The 22,529-nt window shown below is 34.0% G+C and overlaps 1 protein-coding gene across 2 annotated transcripts; it reads right to left on the bottom strand.

The window, feature by feature from the left end:
- Positions 1–255: 255 nt before the first annotated feature.
- On the bottom strand, positions 256–6,594 carry LOC149528340 (phenylalanine ammonia-lyase 1-like). Of its 2 annotated transcripts, none has more exons than XM_089810226.1 (4): positions 6,198–6,594; positions 4,186–5,274; positions 1,786–2,006; positions 256–1,456 (listed from the first exon to the last, which is right to left on the bottom strand). In XM_089810226.1, the coding sequence occupies exons 2-4, from the start codon at positions 5,208–5,210 to the stop codon at positions 567–569; spliced, it is 2,136 nt and encodes a 711-aa protein (XP_089666352.1). In that variant the 5' UTR covers positions 5,211–5,274; positions 6,198–6,594; the 3' UTR covers positions 256–566. The 2 variants fall into 2 exon arrangements, with proteins under 2 accessions (XP_089666352.1, XP_089666353.1); XM_089810227.1 differs by having other exon boundaries at positions 1,786–1,994.
- Positions 6,595–22,529: the final 15,935 nt, after the last annotated feature.

Raw genomic sequence — 22,529 nt, 5'->3', positions numbered from 1 at the left:
AAAATCCTAGTGTAGAACCTCAAATGAGTTTATATTCCTCAACAATGATTCAACATGTTTGTTATACTATATACATATTTTTAAATTCAGTATAAGGAATAATGTATATGAAATCATATGGTTTAGTTACATTGGAAATATTCTACCTTTAAATTAGTTTTTTAAAATTTACTACCATCTTGGTCATTCATTATAATTCTTAGTCATTGCCAAATGTAAAATGAGTAAAAATAATTTCCAATGTTGAAAAGCATGTTTGCTAACAATTTATGGTATTTGAAGTTATTGTAGTGCTTTGTCCGTGCAATCTTCTTGGTTCACAAAGAAAATAACATAAGGTGTCCCAAAAAGTTACACCATACAAATTTCACCTTTTCCTTTCAATAAAAGGCACATAAAACTCTAGTTACATTAAAAAATACAAAAATAGCACTACCCCCTTAAAGAAAAGATTTTTGGAGGATCCCACAAACATGGTGTATATATACACTTCATATAAGAAGGTTTTATAGGAAATGTTTAGTGGGGGATTTATTTTTACTTGCTTATTTTATCATATTTTAACTTCAAATTGGAATTGGGGCACCATTCCATCCTTCCACACACTTGAGCAAGGGTTCCACTAGCTTGCCTTCATTAATGGCGATGAACACCTTATCAAAGTCTTGTCCAGGTGAATGGCTTTTTGTTCCTGCTAGTATTGTGGTCCCAAGTTCTGATCTCACAAACTCATACAATGGGTATGACCGACAATCCTTGATTCTATTTGGAACTAGTGCAACACCCTTATCATACGCCTCACGAGTTTTGTCAACTTCAACTGGAAGGCTTTCTTTTAGCTCATCTTCAAATGCACTAATCCTGTGGAAAATTGAAGTGTTGGAATCCTTTTCCTTATCGGCATTTTGTAAGGCATGTTCAACTAGGACTTGTCGAAGTTTTTGGAAGAGAGGGTATGAGGCACTGCAAGGGTCATCAACATAGGAGAAAACAGGCTCTCTATCAACAACCATGAGGAGGTCTTTTTCACAGAAACGTGAAGGCAACAACTCACCTTGGAGGTTCATGGTTAAAGTCTTCTTGCATGCATGTGCCACTGTTTGTTTTACAACTGAGTACATATTCTCCTCAAGATGTCGAAGATCAATAGCTTGACATAGAGCAACTAGGTATGTTGATGACATTAATTTTAGTATCTCAATGGCCTCAGCAGTCTTCCGAGATGAGATAAGGCCAAGGGAGTTGACATCTTGGTTGTGTTGTTCTGCACTTTGGACATGGTTTGTAACAGGGTTGGCTAGAAATTGTAGCTCAGAGGTATATGATGCCATTGCTATTTCAGCACCTTTGAATCCATAGTCAAGACTTGGGTTAGGCCCACCACTTAGATTGGAGGGTAATCCATTATTGTAGAAGTCATTGACAAGTTCACTAAATTGAGCAAACATGAGCTTACCTGAAAATCACACAGCAAAGAGTCAATTACAAATAAATAAATTACTAATAAATTTGCCTTTGATGTTTTGATAATACTAATACTTTTAGGGAATTGATTGTGACGATTTATTTTATATCTTTATTTTAATTAAATGCATTAATAGAGATTTCACAAAAGACTATGTGAATGAATATTTAAACTATTACTTATCAACATTATACTAACACTCAAGGTGAAAATTGTAACCTATATGAAACTTACTAAAAATAATACTAAGCTTAATTATAAATAGAGTAACAAAAATGATTATCTATCAATTATCAAATATATAGTAAGCATGGGTTTACCAATGGCAGCGATGGCAAGACGAGTGTTGTCCATAGAAACACCAATGGGAGTTCCTTGAAAGTTGCCACCATGCAAGGCTTTGTTTCGAGCTGCGTCAATTAAGGGGTTATCATTCACAGAGTTTATTTCACGTTGGATCATTCGTGTGGCCATGCGAATCACTTCAATTTGTGGGCCGAGCCATTGTGGAGAGGTTCTTAAAGCATATCTGCACAATTTCCTTCAATTTATAAAAAATAAATAAATTTATCAAAAAAAAAATCAATCTGTACATACACTTAGAATCACAGAAAAAAATTCTCTTAACATATACACTTGCAATTCATAAGCTAAACTATCACAAAAAAACACTAAATAAATAGAATAAGAACCTCTAACCAATTATATTTAAGTAATGCATTTAACTTGAAGAAAGCTCTATAATTGGAAGAAATGGGTAAACCACAAACAGATCATTCTAAGCACTAATTTAATGGTGAAAACGGTGTAAAGTAGGTTGTTTCCCCTCAATAATTGTGAAAACAATTGTCCATTAATAAAAGCTGTCAAATCCAAGATGATTTGAGGCGTATTTGCCCGTGCCATTATACTCCGTCTATCTAAGTGGGCTATCCATTCTCCTTAAACAAATAATGCAAATTATTGAAACCATAAAAGTGAATAAAAAAGTATAAGCCTTTGAATTGTGGTTGGTGAAGACACCACATTCCACCATGAAAACATGGGACCGTCAACAATGCATGAGATTTGTAGTGGTGGGTTTCGTAAGACAAGAATATACTTCACCATATAATAATGAAATATGTACTTAACTTTACAAGGTAGTTGATAATACCACTCTTAAATTAGGTAGTTGAAAATACCACTCTTACTCCATGGTTAGTCAGACTTGCTGCACAATTATAAAAGACAGTGGTTGGTATAACATATTTCTACTTTTCAACTTTTAAGATGAGTTTGGCGAGATATATTTCCAACTTTAGCTTGAGGTTGGTGAGATATAGACATCTTCTTTGGACATTTTCTATTTTATTATTTATTTTGCTAATTATTTGGGTTATTTGAAATCTGAGAACTCCGAATTTTTAAACTGGTTGAAGGTTAAAGAGATATTTTAGAAAGGATTTGGGAGTTCAATAGTTCAATGAAGGTTTGAATTTAGAAGCCACCTCAGCAGCTAAATATTTTTACCACAGCAATTCTATTTTAGATCATTTGAATCCTATTAAGATCTGTCTCTTTCGTCTCACTTTTTAACCAATTATTCAAAGATATCCTCCACTATAAAGTATATTTGAATTCCAAAACAGTAAGTTTAGGCAGAGGTTGAAAGAACTAAGTTAACTATTTATCAAATCAGTGCAAGATTTTACAATAAATCTGAAAAATAAATGAAGAATCTTGCTGAAAGAAAAAGATACCAATTACAGAAACAGAAAAATAACAGAGTTAATTAAGAATGAAATTCTATTGATCATTGATTGTTAAATCAATATATAAAATGCATGATTTATACACAACTAACTCTACCAAATGAGAGTAATTCAGGATGAAAGATTGGGTTGATCGGCTAACTGAAGGATATTGATCTGTTAATAACAATTGGATCTTCAGTTATGCATAAAGAGAATCACCATCAAAACTTATCAAAACTGCCAGTGAATCACCGTCGAAACTAAAGAGAACTGCCAGTTGGAATTAATCACCAACAATCAGAACATTGCTGAATTAGATATCGAGGAGACAGCATTTGGGATTTGCTATAGATTTTCTGAGCTAGATGCAGCTAAATCAATGGATCAGACATTTTCTTATGTTCAGCACTTTTATGATTATCTTTTGGGGCGAGCCTGTCTCATGGCTGAAAAGCTTGTGTAAAGTAATTTTACTACAACAACAAAAAGAGAAGAAACTTTAGAGGCAAAACTTTAATAAAAGCTGTGTTGTCAGCCTATTGCTGTCAAGGATTGGGATTGTAAAGGTACAAATCAAATGATAAGGTAGACTACACTTAATAATAATATAATAATATTTTATTATTCTTCATATTGAAGATGGGATTCCTTATATGTGATCTCACTGGTTTATAATCTCACTAACTTATAAACTCAGATCAATTGATTGAAATCATGTAATGGTTAGATTATGAAATTGTGATTCTAATCACTGAAGTTGGAAGATCTACTAGAATAATATTGCTGAATGTTCAGATTGAAAATGAAATCCTCAATATATAACCTCACCTATTCATATCTCCATAAACAACATCTACCCCCAATTTTAATTCATATCATACGCTTTCGTACTCTCCACCAGAGAGCTTGATTCCAACAAAACCAAAATCAGACAGAGCCAAAAACAAATAATAAATCTTGAAATCTTGTGATTTCGGCACTAACCTGTCCTGCTTGGGCTTTTTGAGTGGGTCCATTTCATGAAGTTTGGCAGCAGCCTTCATGTAGGAGCTCCCATCCAGCAAGTACTCCATGAGAGCCGCTGCCTCTATCTGACCCGGGTGATGCTTCAACTTGTGGGTTAGGTGATCAGTAAACTCGGGCTTCCCCTGCATAACCTCACAGAAAACTGCTGATAGAACCTCTGCCAGAAGAACCAAAATGTTTGCATCATACAACACAGTGGAAGCCAGGCCGGACCCAACGGCAGTCCCATTAACTAGCGCGAGCCCTTCCTTGGGCTGTAGCTCGAAGGGACCGCCTGCAATACCGGCCACCTTAAGTGCTTCTGCTGACCCAACAATTGAGCCGTCTCGGCAGACGGCCTTGGCGTTGGGTCGGCCGGTCAGCACACCAGCAATGTAGCTCAGTGGGACAAGGTCACCCGAGGCTGTTATGGTGCCTCGGAGAGGCAACCGTGGGGTCACCCCAGCATTCAAAAGCTTTCCCATGGCTTCAATTATGTCCCACCGGATGCCGGAGAAGCCTTGGAGAAGTGTGTTGGCTCTGACCAACATTGCTGCCCGGGAGGTTTCCAAGGGTAGCACATTGGTCTCGCCTGTCCCGAACATGCCAGCATTGAGAAACCGGATCAGCTCCTTTTGTAGGGCCTCGCCTTGTCGTGTCCGACGGTGTGAGGTTGCCCCAAAGCCAGTTGTGACCCCATAGCTGTCAGTCCCATTGGCCATGCTGTTCATCACCCAGTTGGAGCTCTCGTCGACCCGGCCTTTTGCGGCTGGGTCAAGTTCCACCCGGGCGGTGGGCTGCCGGGCCACCGCAGCTACTTGGGCCACTGTTAAGCCGGCACCTTGGAGCCTTATTGTTGGATCATGGAACTCTTTCACTAATGTTTTCACATCATCCAAATGGGAACCCTTCATTGTTTCTGCTGCCCAGTACCAGTTTAATGGATCAGTGGGAGACACAGCTCTACCATTGCATAATTTCTCAGCTGTGAATTCCTGTGCCATTGCTTTTCTTTGGATTGAAGCTCAAAAACCTTCAGTGCTACTATAATGTCAACAGCAAAGGGTCCTGCAAGCAAAAACACCTTGTAAGCAAACACATGTAGGCATGAAAGATAGTGAAAAGGACAAATTACAATTGACAACACGTAAGCAAACTATTTTTAAGAAACATACCAAGAAGGTTTGATGTAAGCATATTCCTCACACTTTCAAAATTCTCTCTTTTAGTTTTGACCAATTCTTTCTTGACATCATAATTGTATAAATAGTAATTTGAAGCAGAACTTGACATTTGAATACTTCTTTCTTTTTACCTTGTATAAATATTTATTTGAAGAACAACTTGACATCAACTTTTCGATCAGGTTCATGGTCATTATACCATGAAAGGCAACAACTAGCCATTACAGGATCACAAAAACTAATGTTTAAAGAGGATATAGTTATTTCAATCTCATTTCAACTAAAAACTCGTGCACTATGATTAACTGATGTTTCTTTTTATAGGAGGAATCGATTTCTGGTGGAATCCATCATGCAAATGAACATCCACCATTATAACTTCTTTTCGGATGAGCTGCCCTCCATTCAGATGAAGGCAATTCTAGAAGAATCAAACCTGTAACCATCATTGATATTTTCTAACAGCTTCAGATTTATCATATGATCTACCCTGCGAACTAATATTGATGAGAACTTGAAATTCATAATAGTTTTCACTGAAAAACTGTATTAGTTCTGATTCAAATCTCTAAGACACTCACCAATGGAAAATCGGTCATGGGGATTGATCTAAATTAAGGCAGGCAATTGAATGAGGATTTAGAATCAATCATCATCATCGCATAAGCATAAGAAAGCATTCAGCAATAACCATTGCAGTATTGTGCCCTTCCAAACATCAAATATAAAAGCCATATTAACAAGCACAAATGTCTTCAACAGATTAATGGGGCTCCAATGAACAAAGAAACGAAGAAACCCACACACCTTCAATTGCAATGCCAAGAACACCTTCAAAGCTACTGTATCCCCTGTTACACACAACTCTCCAAGCCGCTGAATTGTAAAGCCAAGAACACAAAAATCAAACACCCAAAGGCTCCCCAAAGAATTATGATCCAGGAGGCAGGAGAATTCACCCAAAACACCGACTTTTCCTTCAATGGTATAGGAAGCAAGCCTTTTAGTTTTTCCAAATCCACTCTTGTGAATCTTAAGAACAACAGTACTCAATCCGCAAACCAACTATCTCAAGATCAATAGTACCCAATCTGCAAATGACTTCAGGACAGCCACTTTTGTTGTGAATCTTACTCAATCTGTGAATAATGTCAAGAGCTAACAAGAAAGCCTTTTGTTCTTAAAGCTTCTGCAATGTTAGCCCGGATTGTTCTGCTCCATGGCAGAGCTTATATAGCCCTCCTCTACTTGCATGATGATGGTTTTAGTTGGGATTGAATCTTGTCCGTCCGATGGGCAGGAGGATCCAATGGCCATATTGCTGTCCACATAAGCACTCTGAGAGAGCATGACATTATCATGACGAGGGTCAACGGTCAAATCAGAGTGGGGGTTGGTGAAAACCATGTCAAAACCAGAAGCTTTTGGCCCCAATGAGTTTAGCGTGGTCCATTGCCTTATTTTTTCACTACTGGAGTAAATGTCTTCAGGGAAAGGATAAGCTCCATTGAGAAAAAGGGTTGGGTGTACTGGCTACAAAATGTAGCCGAAGATAATATTTTTTTGTTTCCCATCTAACAGTTTTTTTTAAAGTGGACAGTGGTTTTCTTTCTGTTTACGTTGTTTTATTATATCAACAGTTTCTTGTGGACTGTTTGTGGACGGTTCACCGTGTTTCAATTTTGACCAATCACGTTCATTTTGGCACGATCTGGGTTATCTGTATCTGTAATGGTGTATTCATTGCATTTTTCATTAATAAAAAACATTGTCTTTTGAAAAAGTAAACTCATTTTTCTTCCCTATTGAGTTGGTATATCAGTCTAAAATGTACCTAATGATTGTCTAGATCATATTCCATTAAGGGTTTCCCCTTCTTTACTTTTTCTAACAAGTGCCTCATAGTGACATTAAGGGTTGTGAGATCGGGCGTTGGAAGAGGCCAAAGGAGGCTTGGGAAGAGAGAATTTGCAGATTTTGCAATTCTGGGAAAGTGGAAACTGAACAGCACTTTATTCTAGAATGTGAGGCCTACAAGGATAGCAGGGATAAGTTTGTGGATACTATATGTGACAGTTCTTGGCATAACCTGTTCAACGAAGACTACATTGAGCAATTGGGGGGGCTCATCATTAGTCTACACAAGAGGCGAACAGCGCTACTTAAGTCTGCTTGAGTTGTCTTGCTGTCCCATAGGCTATTTTTAGCCTTGTGGACCATAGGCTATTTTTAGCCTCGTGGACGTTAAAATTTTATCTATCTATCTATCTTTTAGTTATGTAGTATAGTTTATAAAATAATATATAAAATAATAACAATCATAATTTCATTTGATTGTAAGATGTTAGTATTTAGATAGAATAAAATTTAAATATTATAATATCATGATAGAGAAGAGTGCAGTAAAAAAATTAGAAGTTTCTATGTTGAAAATTTCTATTATCAACATAGTAAATTCTACCACAAAAAAGTTTATAATTAAAAAAAAAAAATTAGAAATGATTTTGTGTATTCCTTAAAATGCGGTCTTATAAGACATATTCAAGAAAAATAAAGAATTATAATTTTTTATTTTAGAAAAACAAAAAAAGTGGAGATTAATTGATTAATAGTGCACAAAAGCAAGTACTAATGAACACGTTTTGAATCATTGCTAAGAAATCGGATTGTACGTTTTGTAATTCAAGATATGAGGAATTCAAACTCAGACCGCGTATTGACTAGCTTCATTTATACACACACTGTTCATACCTGCATCCACATTTGTTTGACTTATAACGGTTTATTTTTCTTTTTTTTTAATTCGTTAATAAATATGGTTCAATGGTGCACCTTGAGGTCTAGGTATCCTCTTTGAGAGACACTATTTAATGCATCTTCTAGCAAAGAATGTTTCTCAACTTTATGCATTAAATTAACGTAAGTAAAGTACAAAAATTGTTAGCTTTAGGAAAGAGTTTATAATATAACAATAATAATTAATTTTAATAAATAATAATAAATCATTAATAAATAATCAAGCCTTCAATCTGTTATCTATAGAAGAAATAGTTAGCTTAAATATTTGATTCATAACTTAAGAGTAATATTAAGTTGTATAAGATTTGACTATTTTTTCTTTTCTTTTTAGTTGATTGTTATTTCTATTCTATTTAATTTGCTATCTAAAATTGGTATGCGATTAAACCATTTTTAGAAAGGTAGACTTACTTTGTAATTAATTTATTTTTCGTTTTTTATTCTTGGTAATTTATGAATTTTGGCTTGGTCCAACCTAATACAAAATCCTATTATTAGCATGAATGAACTACATTGATTTGAAAAGTTCAAATCTGTGAGCACAATAGCCTGGCAAGAGCACTAATCATGTTAACATATTGACCTGATGAAGTCTTGAAGCGCAACGTCAACAACTTGGATGTTTGCGGCTTTTAATTTAAAGGCTCAAATGTGCAATCAAATTGTATTTGTGAGGGCATGAAGCCTCAATCATAATGACTTGACAAGTGTTTGAACCTTGATAACAATGACACAAATGTTATGCTTTATTGCGTTATGTCATGCATGAAAATTTGCACTTGTCATTGTTTTAAATATATATATTTTACTTTTATGTTATTAAAGCACTGCTCTTAGTGTTTACCTTTTATCAAATACTGCTTTATGGTTTTGAAATAATGAATACATCCTATATAATGCTATTTTTTTAAATATAAATTGGAATTGTAATACTATCACATAATAATTTTCTTATTATAGATATTTAGAAATTCAATTTTGTTCTTTAAATCTATTATTCATCACTTTAGATTAGATTTACAACTATGAATTTAACTTAAAACACTTTCCAAGTCATAGATCTAACCCCCAAAAAATTAAAATTCAAACTAACATCTTGTCAATCATCTAGTAGTTGTTGTAGCCAACATAGAACACATTTTATGATTTATGGGTTTGGTTACATTCAAAAAATTTCACCCTTCAAATGGTGTTGACTTAGTTTGACAATCCAACCCAACCATTGATAAACAAATTTCTTTAGAGAACTATGCTACTAATAAAATAATGACATATAAAGGACATTCTTTTGAAGGTATATAAGAACTTTTATTTGAAGGTATTAAAATATCTCTATATGATACCTTGGATGACTTAAAATAAATGAATATTAATTATTGCTAAAGTAATATGTTTGTGTGGAGATGACATTCAAACGAATATTCTCTATTAGTAGTATGAGAATATTAAAAAATACCTTCAAACCAAGGGTTTCCTTTATGTCAAAGTGATTCCAATGTGACCTTTCAAAGGAGGAACCCTAAGTCAATTTCATGTCACATCCCATGTAAGATTTTAATGTCCCACAAATGTGACATTTTGGGGGCTCACTTATATGTAGCATCAAATCTTAACAATAATAAAAAAAGATCAATCAATAGTCTCAATATAACTAAGCTAGCACACACTTAAGGATAGCATGAGAATCATTTTCATAGGTTACACATCTCATCATTAATAACAACAACTATAATAACATTATAATGAAAACCTTGATACCAAAATTCTCAATAATCCACATCCAACCGCATAGTCAGATGACTACTAAAAGGTAAGAGGATCCAAGTAAGTCCCATTGATGTAATTTTAATTAAGCTCCTAAACCAATGTGCACCATAATCACTTGTGATGTCACACAAATGTAGAGATTTATGATATGTTTCTTCGTATACCTTTTTTATACATATCTAAAAGTTTATACAAAATAAAACTATAATGCTGGAAAATTCATTAAAGTAAAAAATACTCCAAATTTCATCAAATGTTGTAGTACAAAATCATTTTGGTTAAAAATTTGTCTAACTTGATCCTTGTACACTCTTTGAAATTTGTGATTTTTATGATTTGCATAGAAGCATCTACACAATTTGTAAATCACATGTTTACTACGCACATGCCATGTCCAATCCATCCAAATAGATATAGCTTGATATTATTTACTATTTTAGGTTAGAAAGTTGTCATTGATCACATTGATCTTTAAACACATTGAACACTAGAGCATAGAGTCGAACATAATTGTTTGATCTCCTTTTCAAATAACTCCTTATACCATAGGTCGATTTGTAAGAATGATGAGACTTGCTTTCAAATTTAAGAGTTATCCAAATAAGAAAAGCTTGTGCAAACTTCTTCCACATGCAATAGTTTCATAGTGTGTATGTAAAGAAGGATGATGCCTAGAACCTCTATATTGATTATCACATACTTAACAAAGTTTTGATGAATGGCAGGTATCTCTAGTGTGTATTGACGACCTCTTGGATCAACTTTGCGCTATGTTCCATTTTACCAAAATCAATCTTATGTTTTAAGATATGATTAGGTTCTAGTGCAATTTGAAGAGCTCATTCAAAATATTGGAATGCCTCTACAAGTGGATGGTTATGTCATTTAGCTTAGTTTCAACAAAATAATACATAAATGATGAATACAAAATTATATACTTTCAAAAACTCCTTCAACATCATCTAAATTAATAATATACTCATTTTGATATAGGTGCATCCTTGGGTCATTGGAAAACTTGCATCACCCAAAATATTTCCTTTTAGTTTATCTATTTAATACCTATTATTTTATCTTGTGATCAATCCAAATAGCATCTTCTCTTATGTGATACTTATGGCACGCTATAGGCATCATGGAGATCTCATTTCTAGCTTTGCATCATGTTTTGATGTTTATAAATGAATCTATCTTAAGACAACTTGGTTCTATACTAGCTTTCCCATTCTAATGGTTAGGGTGGCGAGTTGCGGCTTGCGATGAAGATTCATGACATGTGATGCAAATTGGTGTATTGTTCTATATTGTAACACCTTTAATTGACACTCTTGTATGTTCACACATAATGATTTATTCGTTTGGGTCATGACCTTTTTGTTTGTTATATGTTTCCTTTGTCTTATAAATTAGTGATTAGATAAGCCAACTTATGGCTGGTGATCTTGAATATATGTATGGTAGTAGTTATTTCTTAGGTAGGGAAAAGTATGACGAGAATGTTGTGTGATTAGAAGGTTAGATTAGGTTTAGAAAAGTAACTGGGATAATTAGAGTTTGTTAGTAGTTTCATAATTTAACAGAGCATCAACTACGAACTTGCTAGCAATTACATATTGATAGTGATGATGTAATATCTATATTTGTAGGCTAACCTGATGATAATTGAGTGATATTTCTTCTAATTGTGTTAGTTTATATAGGCATTTCCACTGTTGCATATTCTAGTTGCAAGGTTAGACATCTCCTTTGGGGATTCTTTGTCCTTGATTGCATCAAGTTGTATTAGAGAAGGTTATACATTAGAGAAGAACACACACTTACAATTCAATGTTTTGATTTGCATGTCTTATTGATGTAGAGTGGCAGAGGTTGAGTTTTTGATCCACATCAACATAATATTAGTGCAAGGTGTTAAGATAAGGATTGGCTACTAGAAGATTAGACATGACACTTATAAACTTAGTTGTGGCGTGACAGAAGATTGGATTTGACCTACAATTGTGGGATTGCACAAAGGAGGATTGGTCGTGTTGGTTCATCAAATTGTTGGTTGAAAAACCTATGAGCCTTACCTTCTTAATGCTAGGTAATTCACACAATTTGGCCAACAACTAGGATTGATTCTTAGTGATCAAATCCTCTTCTCTCCAGGCTCTACCAGCCTTGGTGGATATACCTTATGAAAATTGATTTATCTTACTTATGTAGATTTCCTTAATTGATGCTCTTTAGACTATAAGTTATTCTCAAGGAGGAATCAAGATTGGGTGTTTATGGTAAATGTAAAAGATGAATAAAAATAATGACAGTAACTTAATGTGGTGTAGGTAATTAGGTGAATAATTTCATTGGTTATAATTGTTAACTAACTTAATATTAGCAAGACCAATCCTTTTCATTGGCTAAATAGAGTCTAACTCACATAATAAAGTATTTTCAAACTCTGAAGAGAACATGCACACCAACTATTATTGGATAGAGAACTTGAAGAATATAAACCCAAGTCAAAATGAATTTAACCCCTTAAATAACAGATACCAATTAGACAAACATCGCATAGCATGTAATATTTGATAATCAAAGATGCATATAAAGTTCAATACATGAAAAATAACATGAATTCAAGAGGACAATGCTGACAATGAGTTATTGAACATCTAGATATGTAAATTGAGCATTTAAGGAAAGTGTCTTTGTATTGCTATCTAAAATAAGGAACAACAACAAAGCTATATAGATTACATAAACCTTGAAACTACATTAGTCATTAAGGTTCAACTTGTCTTGTAATATTGCATGAAATGAGTTATATTTGATAAAATTGTATATGTCTCACTTATATGAAAATGAGATCTCGGTACCCCTTCTTATAGAAAATGAAGGGGTGTACAAAAGCTTTAGAACTCTTCAAAATACAACTATTCACAACTAATTATCTAATTAAAAATTAACTATGCATATAAATTTAAAAACTAATTGATAAAACTTTATGTTCATCATTCTCCAATGGTGGTATCCTCATCCTTGTTGATCGTTGTTTCTACCTGCATTGATTCGGGAACTATCATGTAATCATTATCCACTTTGAATTACGAGCATGTGTTGGCCTTACAAATTGAGAAACCTCAAGATGAACTTTTGTAGGTCCTATATTTCTTCCTCGTAGAAACACATACATCTATCTAGAATTTGATGATTTACTGTTCAAGGCGATAGTCTTATCCAAAAAGTATGGAATTCGATTAGTTGAAAGTCCTTATTTTTCTCAAATCAAGCCATGGCCCTCTAAGGTAGTGCCACCATATGATTTCTCTATTCCTCTAAGTTTTTGGTCCTTCCCTCACCATCTTTTAGAGTAGGTATAACACAATGGTCATTAGAAGTGATGAGTACTATTTTTTGTTCCATCTTTTGTTGCTCTTGTTCCATATTCTAAACTCTTTGATATGGCCTCCAATTTATCAAAAATTTCTTTAATCTTTTGGGGAGCATCTAGATCTCTTTTAGTGATCTCATAGAGTCTACTCAATTCAAACCAAAAGGGTTTCCATTTTCTTTCCAATTCAAAGTACAAATTTTTTTTTCTTGAAAGCAATTTACACTTAGGAACCCTTCATATATTTAATTACACTTTCCTAGAATCATCTTCATCCTAAAATCTAGGATTTCTTCTAGGTTCTTGTAAGTGCACTCTTAATGTACATCTTTGTCTTTGACTTCTTCAGGTTGTTTTTCCTTAACCGCAACAATAGGGGCTTCCTAATGAACTACAATTGCACTTGGTGTAGGAAGGGATTTCAGATTATTGAGTTCACTCTCTATCCTCTTAGTCTTTGTATGCATTTTATTTATTATCAGATTTATATGTGTTTCCCTTATTTAAAACTCTTCAATCTCCTCTTTCATATGTTTCATCTGAGCCCTATTGAATATTTCCCTATGCATTAGCTCAATAGTGAAAACTAGAGGGTTGGTGGTTTCAAATGTTTGAACCACTTCCATTCCTTGTGTTTCCCTAGAGACATCAATCAATTTGGGTTTATCACCTTTGAATGTGACCCAAGTGGCCAAAATATTTATTTTAGGATCAAACCCAGATCCTTCTATTTTCTCTAGTGTCTTAATCTCAATGGAAAATGTTGCATCTTCTTGTTTTGTCACTTGGTCTAACAAGAATAATGCTTTGAGTGTTAGCCCAAGTACAATAAAGGTATCACTTTTGCACACAATCTCTCTTGTTTTCTCTTCTATACAAGTTATGTTAAAAAAATGCAACTCATCAATCATCTATTGCACTTTGGTAGCATGGTGTGATTTGTCAACTCCCTCCAACTTTTTCTTCTTTCTTTCATCAATGTCCTTCATTTTATATTTAATCTAGAAGTACTTTAACTCTCATATCTTAGTAAAATCATTGTATTCAATAAGTCTCTGAGAGGTATCCTCTCTCTCATCTTCTATGTCAATTGGGTAATCATTCTCCATTGTCTGTACATGATGACCATGTACTTGCTCCCATAATATTAGTGCAGGTTGTGGCTCCTTAGTTGTAGTATCTTCCTTGAAACTCCTTAGAATATTAGAAAATTCTTCTGACCCTTATCCTTCATCTGAATCATCATAAGTAACCAAGGGGGTACTGCTTCCTTTAGATATACTAAAATTTTGTTTAGAGTCAAAGGATTCTGAGCCACCTATTAATAACTTCCTTTTCTTTTGGGCTAGTGAAGGTTGTGGTAATCAATTCCTTTTGCCTTCTTCTACTTCACATGCTCTTGATATAACTTGTCAAAATCTTGGATGTACTTGTCAACCCTAAGTGCCTCCAACTCTATCTCATCATAGAAATGAGGAAGTCCTTTACTCAGCCTCTGATTTTCTATATTTAACAAGATTCCCCATTTATTCACTCTTTGCATTATTTTAAGAATATGATCATAGTTTTTTATGATATCTCCCTCTATGTTAAACTAATGATCATGTCTTGCAATGAAATATTTTATGTGTCCCTCAGGATCATATTGCCTTATTTTTTCACTTTGAAATCTAAAGTTTTTCATTATATATTCATGCACCTCTTTTATATTTGAATACCCTATTATAATACCATCAAATTTAATAAATTAGGGGATGTGATTTCCCTTTCTTCTAGGGTTTACAATGTCCCTCTCTATCCACAATAGTTTCCAAATGAATTCCATAAAACCTACCCTCTTAGATAAAAATTGGTGTAGTTTGTGAGGTTGTTGCCTAGACCTAAATAACCTGATTAATGTAAATTTAGGTTTTCATATCTAGTGCCCAAAGTTGAATTCATACTTCTTATTGGGAAAATATTCTCTAGGTTTCAACATAATCTTAATCTATTTGGGTATCTTGGTAATTAATCTTCTGAGAAACCTAGTGATCCATACAACAAACACATCCCTAATCACTTTATAATCTCCACCTCTGTCATTTATATCCTAGGCTCTACACTAAATTTGAATAAGTAATGAGTTACCTTGGTCATTAGTTATGTTTAGCTTCAAGGAGTTACTAAACTGGTTAATATTTTGGAACAAGAGAAAATGGCATAAAAAAGAATAATTCTTGAAAGATTTTGTTGTCTTCCATCTGGCTAATTGTGTACAGAGTGTTCTCTCAATCTCACTAGTAAAGTCAAATTCTAGGTAAGATGAGGGTTTTGAATTTTCATACACATATACATGTAATTGAGAGGAATTTTCTCTTTCAAATCTTCTCCAAATAATTGAGCTCAACCACAATAGGTATTCTTGAAGAAACCCATAAATCTATCCATAGAATGAGGGCCCATATGCTTGATTGGAATTGTGCAATTTTTGTGGGCCTAAACTTTATCATTCTCTCATAATAAATCTTGAACTGATCCTTGCCAATTTTGGTTAGGGCCTAAGTGTTTAAACCAAAACATTCTTCTATGCATGACCTAGAGATGACCTCCATTTAGTTTTCTAATTGTGTTGGTTGTTGGTTCATATTTCTTAGCTAAAATATTGATGAGGTCAATATCTGTAAACACATTTGGAACAATGATCTTGGTTAGGTCTAATTTCCAAGGGTTATTCCTAGGTTCCTTCTAATCTTTGTTTTCATAAAAGTACCAAAACAAAGACCTATCATAAATTGGAAGATTTGCATCCTTGCATCCATTATACTCATAAGAAAGTATGGACATAGTTCCAACAGTAGAGGAATTAGGGAATAATTCTAAGAGTGTTTTCTAGATAGTTTTCTCCATTATCCTTTCTAACAGTTACTTATTTCTTAGTACCAATTTCTTTCTTAGGTGTCATTGAAAAGAAGCTCAAATTTAGGCATAAAATTTAACTTATAATTTTTGAAATTTGTTGATGCAACCACAAAGCTCTCCTGCTTGTTCTCCAAACTCTTCCCCAACTCAAAATGGTACTTTGCATAGAATAATTTATTTCCTTTAAAAACTTGTCTTTATTTTCCATTTAATTTACATTCATGACTTTAGACATTTTGCACAAGTGGCAACTTCTTCACTCCACTCATGTGTCACCTCAAACTTTCCTCCAATTAATGTTTTGTACTTTGGGGTACTTTAAATGACTTATTTTTTCTTTTAAGATGTCCATATGTTATTTTTGTAAGGTAATCTGGCTATCCCTTCCAAAATAACAAAAATCACCACTTCACAGTACCTACTTAGTGGTATTCAAGAGAGACAATTAAAAATCATTGCTTCACAGTATCTGTTAACATGAATTCTAATGGTATTCCTTTGGGGGAGTATCCTAAGAATTAGAGAGTATTGACATGTTACATTCATGACTATATTTGTCATTGATGTCAACATAGCAATAAGTCAATGAAGATTGGCATAATAGCAAACATGGATCATACTTGTATAGACAAAGTTTTGATGTACAAGTGAAGCATGATTAAGGACATGTTATACCTTGTGTCCTAATGATGAGGTTAAATTTTTAGAGTCTAAGTCAAATATGTACAAAAGGTATAAGTGATTTACAGAGAGCAGTGTAGAGACAAAGAGAGTAGTGTAGAGACAAAGTGCATGGAAGCAATTTTTGATGATCCTATTATATCATCTAGCAGAGATATAACTTGGTGATTCAAGGTGAATCAATGATTGAGGAAATTCTGATGGTGACATCAATAAGTTTGCAGGTCTTGAAGTTGTACATGTGAAGTTTTGTATATACTATGAGCTGATAGTGCTATTGTAATTGTAAATTAATTAATTATCTTATTATAATTATTTGAGAAAGCCTCAAGGCCGACTCAAGAAATTAGTTTGAAGATAGGGTATAAAGGAAATATGTTTACCTTGTTCGTAATATATGAGTAAGTGTCTGTGTATCAAGTATTGAATGTGAAGTGCGAAAATGAGCAGAGTTTTTGGTGAAAGTGAGTAAGCAATCCAAGGGATTATTGGATGCATAGTTCATTATCTGGTATCAAGATCAGAAGGAGCAGAAGCCTAGTTGACATGATAGAGAAAGAGGAAGGAAGTACAATTCATTCTATTATTCTACAAGGAATAATATAGAGATCATTTGGATAGTGGGTTCATTGGTCTGTCCCTTGAAGCTATTTGGACAGTGGGTCCATCTTCCTTCTACATCTCCTAACAGGGTTGACACAACTCCTAATAGGGTTGGAATCTCCTAATAGGGATTCAAAGTCTCCTAAAAGGGAATTATATGTATTGAATGTTGCTATAAACTCCTAACATGGTCCATCCTCTAACAAGGAATATTTATGTTAGTACATCATCTTGTGGGTACCATCCCCACTGGGGTTTTCCCTTTGATCAATGGTTTCCCTAGTTAAGATATTTGGTGTTATTATGTATGAGTATCTTGTTGTGGTTTTTGATTATATTGCTCACATGGTTAAGTTTGATTAAGGTTGATAATTGTTGGATAACTGATTTAGCCCCCCTCCTTAGTTATATTGGTGGACTATATATTCTAACGGTTGGTATCAGAGCCTTAGGTCCTTGAAAAGAAAGCTTAACAACTTTGGGAGATCAGTGGTGAGTCATTTGAAAAAGGATAGTCCTCAGTCTGATGGAGGAAATTTTGACATCCAGAAGATGGAGCTTCTTGGTGAAACATTAGAAATATGTAAAGAACTAAGCATTGAGTTTCCAGATCTAGAATCCTTTTTTTGCATACAAAATATTAGAAGCACAAGTAAAGACAGATCTAGATCTGAAGAAGATATGAGGATCAAAGAAGGTATTGATCTGCATATGGAAAGAGAGCCAGAAGGTATGCAAATTTTCATTTTTTGGACATATAAAGAGCTTGGTAATTTTTCATCCAAATGTCCTAAGAGAATAAGAAAAACTAAAAAAGATTTTACTTTCTGATGAAGATGAAGAGTTTAAAATAAGTATGGAAAGATTCTTGAATGACTATGATTAAAGATAATGAGTCTAAATTGGTTAAGGAAGAGGAAGTAGTAGAAGAGATAACTTTGGTAACTATTGTTGATCCAAAGGATAACCACGAAAATATGGAAGTTATCATTGAGATTAACAATGATTTGGAGAATAGGAATTAGATTGAAGGATATAGATCTGAGCCTAGAGAAGAAGAAAGAGTTGAGTTGATAGCTCCTAGTAGAAGTATATCAAAGAAGAAGAATGAGTAAGGTGAAGTTGTAAGGAACAAAGCTATACTTGTGTGTAAATGATATTCATAGCAAGAAGGAATCAACTATGAGGAGACATATGCCCCTATAGCTAGAATGGAAGTAGTAAGAATATTCTTAGCTTATGCAGCGAGCAAGAAATTCAAAGTGTATTAGATGGATGTAAAATCAGCCTTCCTGAATGGAGAACTTGAGGAAGAGGTATACATTGAGAAGCCTGAAGAATTTCCTCTAACAAAAGAAAAAGATATGGTATGTAGACTGAAGAAAGCACCTAGAACCTAGTATGCAAGGTTGGACAACTATTTGGCAAAGCTTGGATTTGCTAAAGGTATGACAAATAATAACCTATATTTGAAAGAAATAGAGAATGGTATGTTGATAATAGTAATATTTGTTGATGACATAATATTTGGAGGTAATGATGAAGCAAGTGATAAGTTTTCTAAAGAAATAAAGAATGATTTTGAGATGAGTATGATAGGAGAAATGAAGTTTTTCCTAGGTTTGTAGATTGTGCAAAACAATGATGGCATTTTTATTCAACAAGATAAGTATTTGAAAGACTTGTTAAAGAGATTTGGCTTGGAAAGTTGTAATCCTATTGGTACACCAATGGTAACAGGTCACAAGTTATCTAGCAAAGATGAGACACTTATAGTTGAACAGAAGAAGTACAAATCCATGATTGGAGCTTTGAAATATTTGACTCACACCAAACCAAATATAGAAAATGCAGTTGGGATTGTAGCTAAATCTCAAGATGATCCTAAGGAGTATCATTATGCAACAGTAAAAAGGATATTTAGATATTTGAAGGGAACATTTGATTATGGAATATGGTATGATAGATTGAGTGATTTTATTCTTTGTGCATATATTGATGTAGATTGGGCAGGAAGTATGGATGATAGAAAAAGCACTAGTGGTGGAGTATTCTTTCTTTGAGGAAGATTGGTTTCTTGGTTGAGCAAGGAACACAATTTTATTTCGCAGAGTAAAACTGAGGCAAAGTATGTGGTAGTAACAAGCAACTGTAAGCAAGTGGTATAGATGAAGTAGATGCTTAAAGACATTAGTATAGAATTTTCAGAACCTATTATCATATACTATGATAACACAAGTACAATGAGTATGTCTAAGAATCTTGTATTGCATTATAAGACTAAGCATATACCTATTCAGTATCATTTTTTGAGAGAGAAGGTAGCAAAAAAAAATTTAGAATGGAGTATGTGAGTACTAAAGATCAGATTGCAAATATCTTTACAAAGCCCTTACCTAAAGATACATTTGAGTACTTGAGAGGTATGCTTGGGGCTATGCCCCTTCCTACTTTAGAATAGATGATGCAGAGATTGCATCAGTTCAGTGGTACAGAGCAATATTAGTTGATTGGACTAAATGTTGATGCTTCCTATATGGGGAAGTATCTGTGATGAGCAGAGCCATTAAGGACTCTTGGTATTTGGTATGGAACAATGTCTTTGGATACTTGAGTTGGTTAAAGTATTTGAGAAGCAACTGACATAATGAGGTCTTTTTCATTAATGCAAATGGGGGAGAAGAGTGCATGAAAAACATCTACTAAGGGTGTATGGGGGGGAGAAGAGTGTCCTAAGTGTGTATGGGGGAGAAGAGTGCATAAATATTCATGAATATCTCTATGGGAGAGATATTCATCATAAAGATACAATACAAGTAGTATTCAAGAGGATTTTTAGATTTGATTGATAAAGAGGATTTGTAAAGATGAGAACAACAACATCAGCAACAATAGAGTATTGTTTGGTATTCTTGGAACTTAGATGTTTTTCATCTATCTTGCCATCAATGATAAAGGGGGAGATTGTTAGCATGAATGATAATGGTATACCTTTAGAGTAGTATCCTAAGAATTGGAGAATATTGACATGTTGCATTCATGATTGTTTTTGTCATTGATTTCAACATAGCAGTAAGTCTGTGAAGACTAGTGGAATAACAGACAGAGATTGTACTTGTATGAACAAAGTTTTGATGTACAAGTGAATCACATTTAAGGACATGTTCTACCTTGTATCCTGATGACAAGGTTAACTGAGTAGATTCTAAGTCAAATATGTATAGAAGCTATAAGTGATCAACATTGATGCAGAGGTCAATGGTCAACCAATGATTTGATGTAGAAACAACTAACTATTCCTTTGCTTTTAAAATAATGCCCTTATATCTTCCTCAAGTGTAACCAAAACAATGACCCAACCCACTCAATCTTCTATCAAGGAATAAAAATGTAAAAGTTTTAACACACTGATCTCCACACCTTTGGATTCAAAAGACTAACTCTACTCCCAAACTTCTTCAAGCATGCAAGTTTCCCCAAGTTACCCAAAACACCTACAAACTCCATATGAATCAAAATAACTCCAAATATGAAAAAGACTTAACCAAGGGTTAAATAAGACTATTATGAGTTATATAATGTGTATTCAACTAGATTTAACCATCCACTTGGCTAGACCCAACTCCCTATGCTCAATTCCTCCAATGCACCTTAGGAGACCTATTTGACAAACTAGCAGCCCTGCAGCAACATAAAAGCCTAAATAACTTGACATTTTCCCACATCACTTGACAAGATACTAGCATTTATGGACACCCTTTTTGAAGTTCTAAAACATATTCCAACCCTACCATACACTTCTTTGGTTCAAGTCTGACTGTTCCAACATATTGACCTTCAAAATGACTTAAAAACCATGACCTTACAAAGCAACTACACTCTATTTGTATCCTTATCACTCCAAATCATCAAAAGAGTCATGAAATGACAAAAAATGAATAAATCTATGAGAAATTATCTTCAAAGACTTTGTAACCTTGAAACCTCCAATTTGAGGCTTCAAACCCTTGTTCCTTAGGGCTTCTTCAATGTGTTGTTTTTACACACTTCATGGCCTTAAATATTGTCCATTAACCATCAATGGAGTAACATAAGATGATCCAAAAACTTAGACAACCCTCTCATTTGAGCCAAATGCTCACTGTTATACTATACTTGTCAATTCATTGGGTTCTCATCACTATTCTGTGAAAAACAATCAACATCTAAACTCCTGTTTGCATATGAAAGTTAGAAGACTATTATACATGTTAGATCAGCACATCCCATGAAGTTAGATCCCTTTAGATTTCATGGGATGGTTGCATCTTGAAAGAACTTAGGACTATTGCAGAGATACACCAAAAACGAAGAGTATGAGTTATACAAAATGTCTAAACTCTCAACAAAAAATATATCAAATGCATTCTAGGTAAGCAAAGAATGAAAATAAACTTCTAATACATCTTCCTCTTTCCCAAGATGGACAATCACATTAATTTGCAGAGATCCAATGCTAGTTTTGCAGAAAAAAGATATTCTTTGTTATTGTCTTTTATCGGTCCATGCATTTCCTAGGCTTCTCTCCTGCACAATACATTTATCTTGTTAAAATAGAACTACCTATAACTATATCAACCAAGTTTTGATGTTGGGTTGATTGGTTAAGGCTAAAAACTAGTAAACTACCCTCCCCTCCAAATTTCTAAATAGCCATTGTTTGTTTTGAATATTTGAATTTCAAATGACAAAAATGGCTTTATTTGAATAATCAACCCTTATCTAAATGTTCCTTAAGGTCCTAGACCTATCCCATGCTCAACCTAAACTTCTTGTAAACATAACTTAGGTTTGGATAGCATTAGTCCAATGCAAACAAACTCTTGGTCCCTTAAGGACATTACAAATGACTTTTAGTCCTTTGAGGACATTACAAAATAAACACATGTGATTGCATTGTTTGGTCATGAAAACCATTATAACTTTTAATTCTTGTCCATTTGAATTGCTTGGATATCTCCTTGTCCTACTCACTC

This window comes from Cupressus sempervirens, chromosome 11 (assembly GCF_028749045.1).
Source record: "Cupressus sempervirens isolate cs-2001-9-10 chromosome 11, ASM2874904v1, whole genome shotgun sequence".
In the NCBI taxonomy this organism is placed as follows: Eukaryota; Viridiplantae; Streptophyta; class Pinopsida; order Cupressales; family Cupressaceae; genus Cupressus; species Cupressus sempervirens.
Note: the sequence above shows the minus strand (reverse complement) of the source record. Positions and strands in the feature narration are given on the sequence as shown.

Bases quoted from the DNA above. Each gene is read 5' to 3' on its own strand.
- LOC149528340 (XM_089810226.1), bottom strand. From the start codon at position 5,210: ATGGCACAGGAATTCACAGCTGAGAAATTATGCAATGGTAGAGCTGTG. The intron at 2,007-4,185 runs GTTAGTGCCGAA...TATAAATTGAAG, and splicing joins AAAAAGCCCAAGCAGGACAG to GAAATTGTGCAGATATGCTT. The intron at 1,457-1,785 runs GTAAACCCATGC...TGTGATTTTCAG, and splicing joins TCTTGCCATCGCTGCCATTG to GTAAGCTCATGTTTGCTCAA.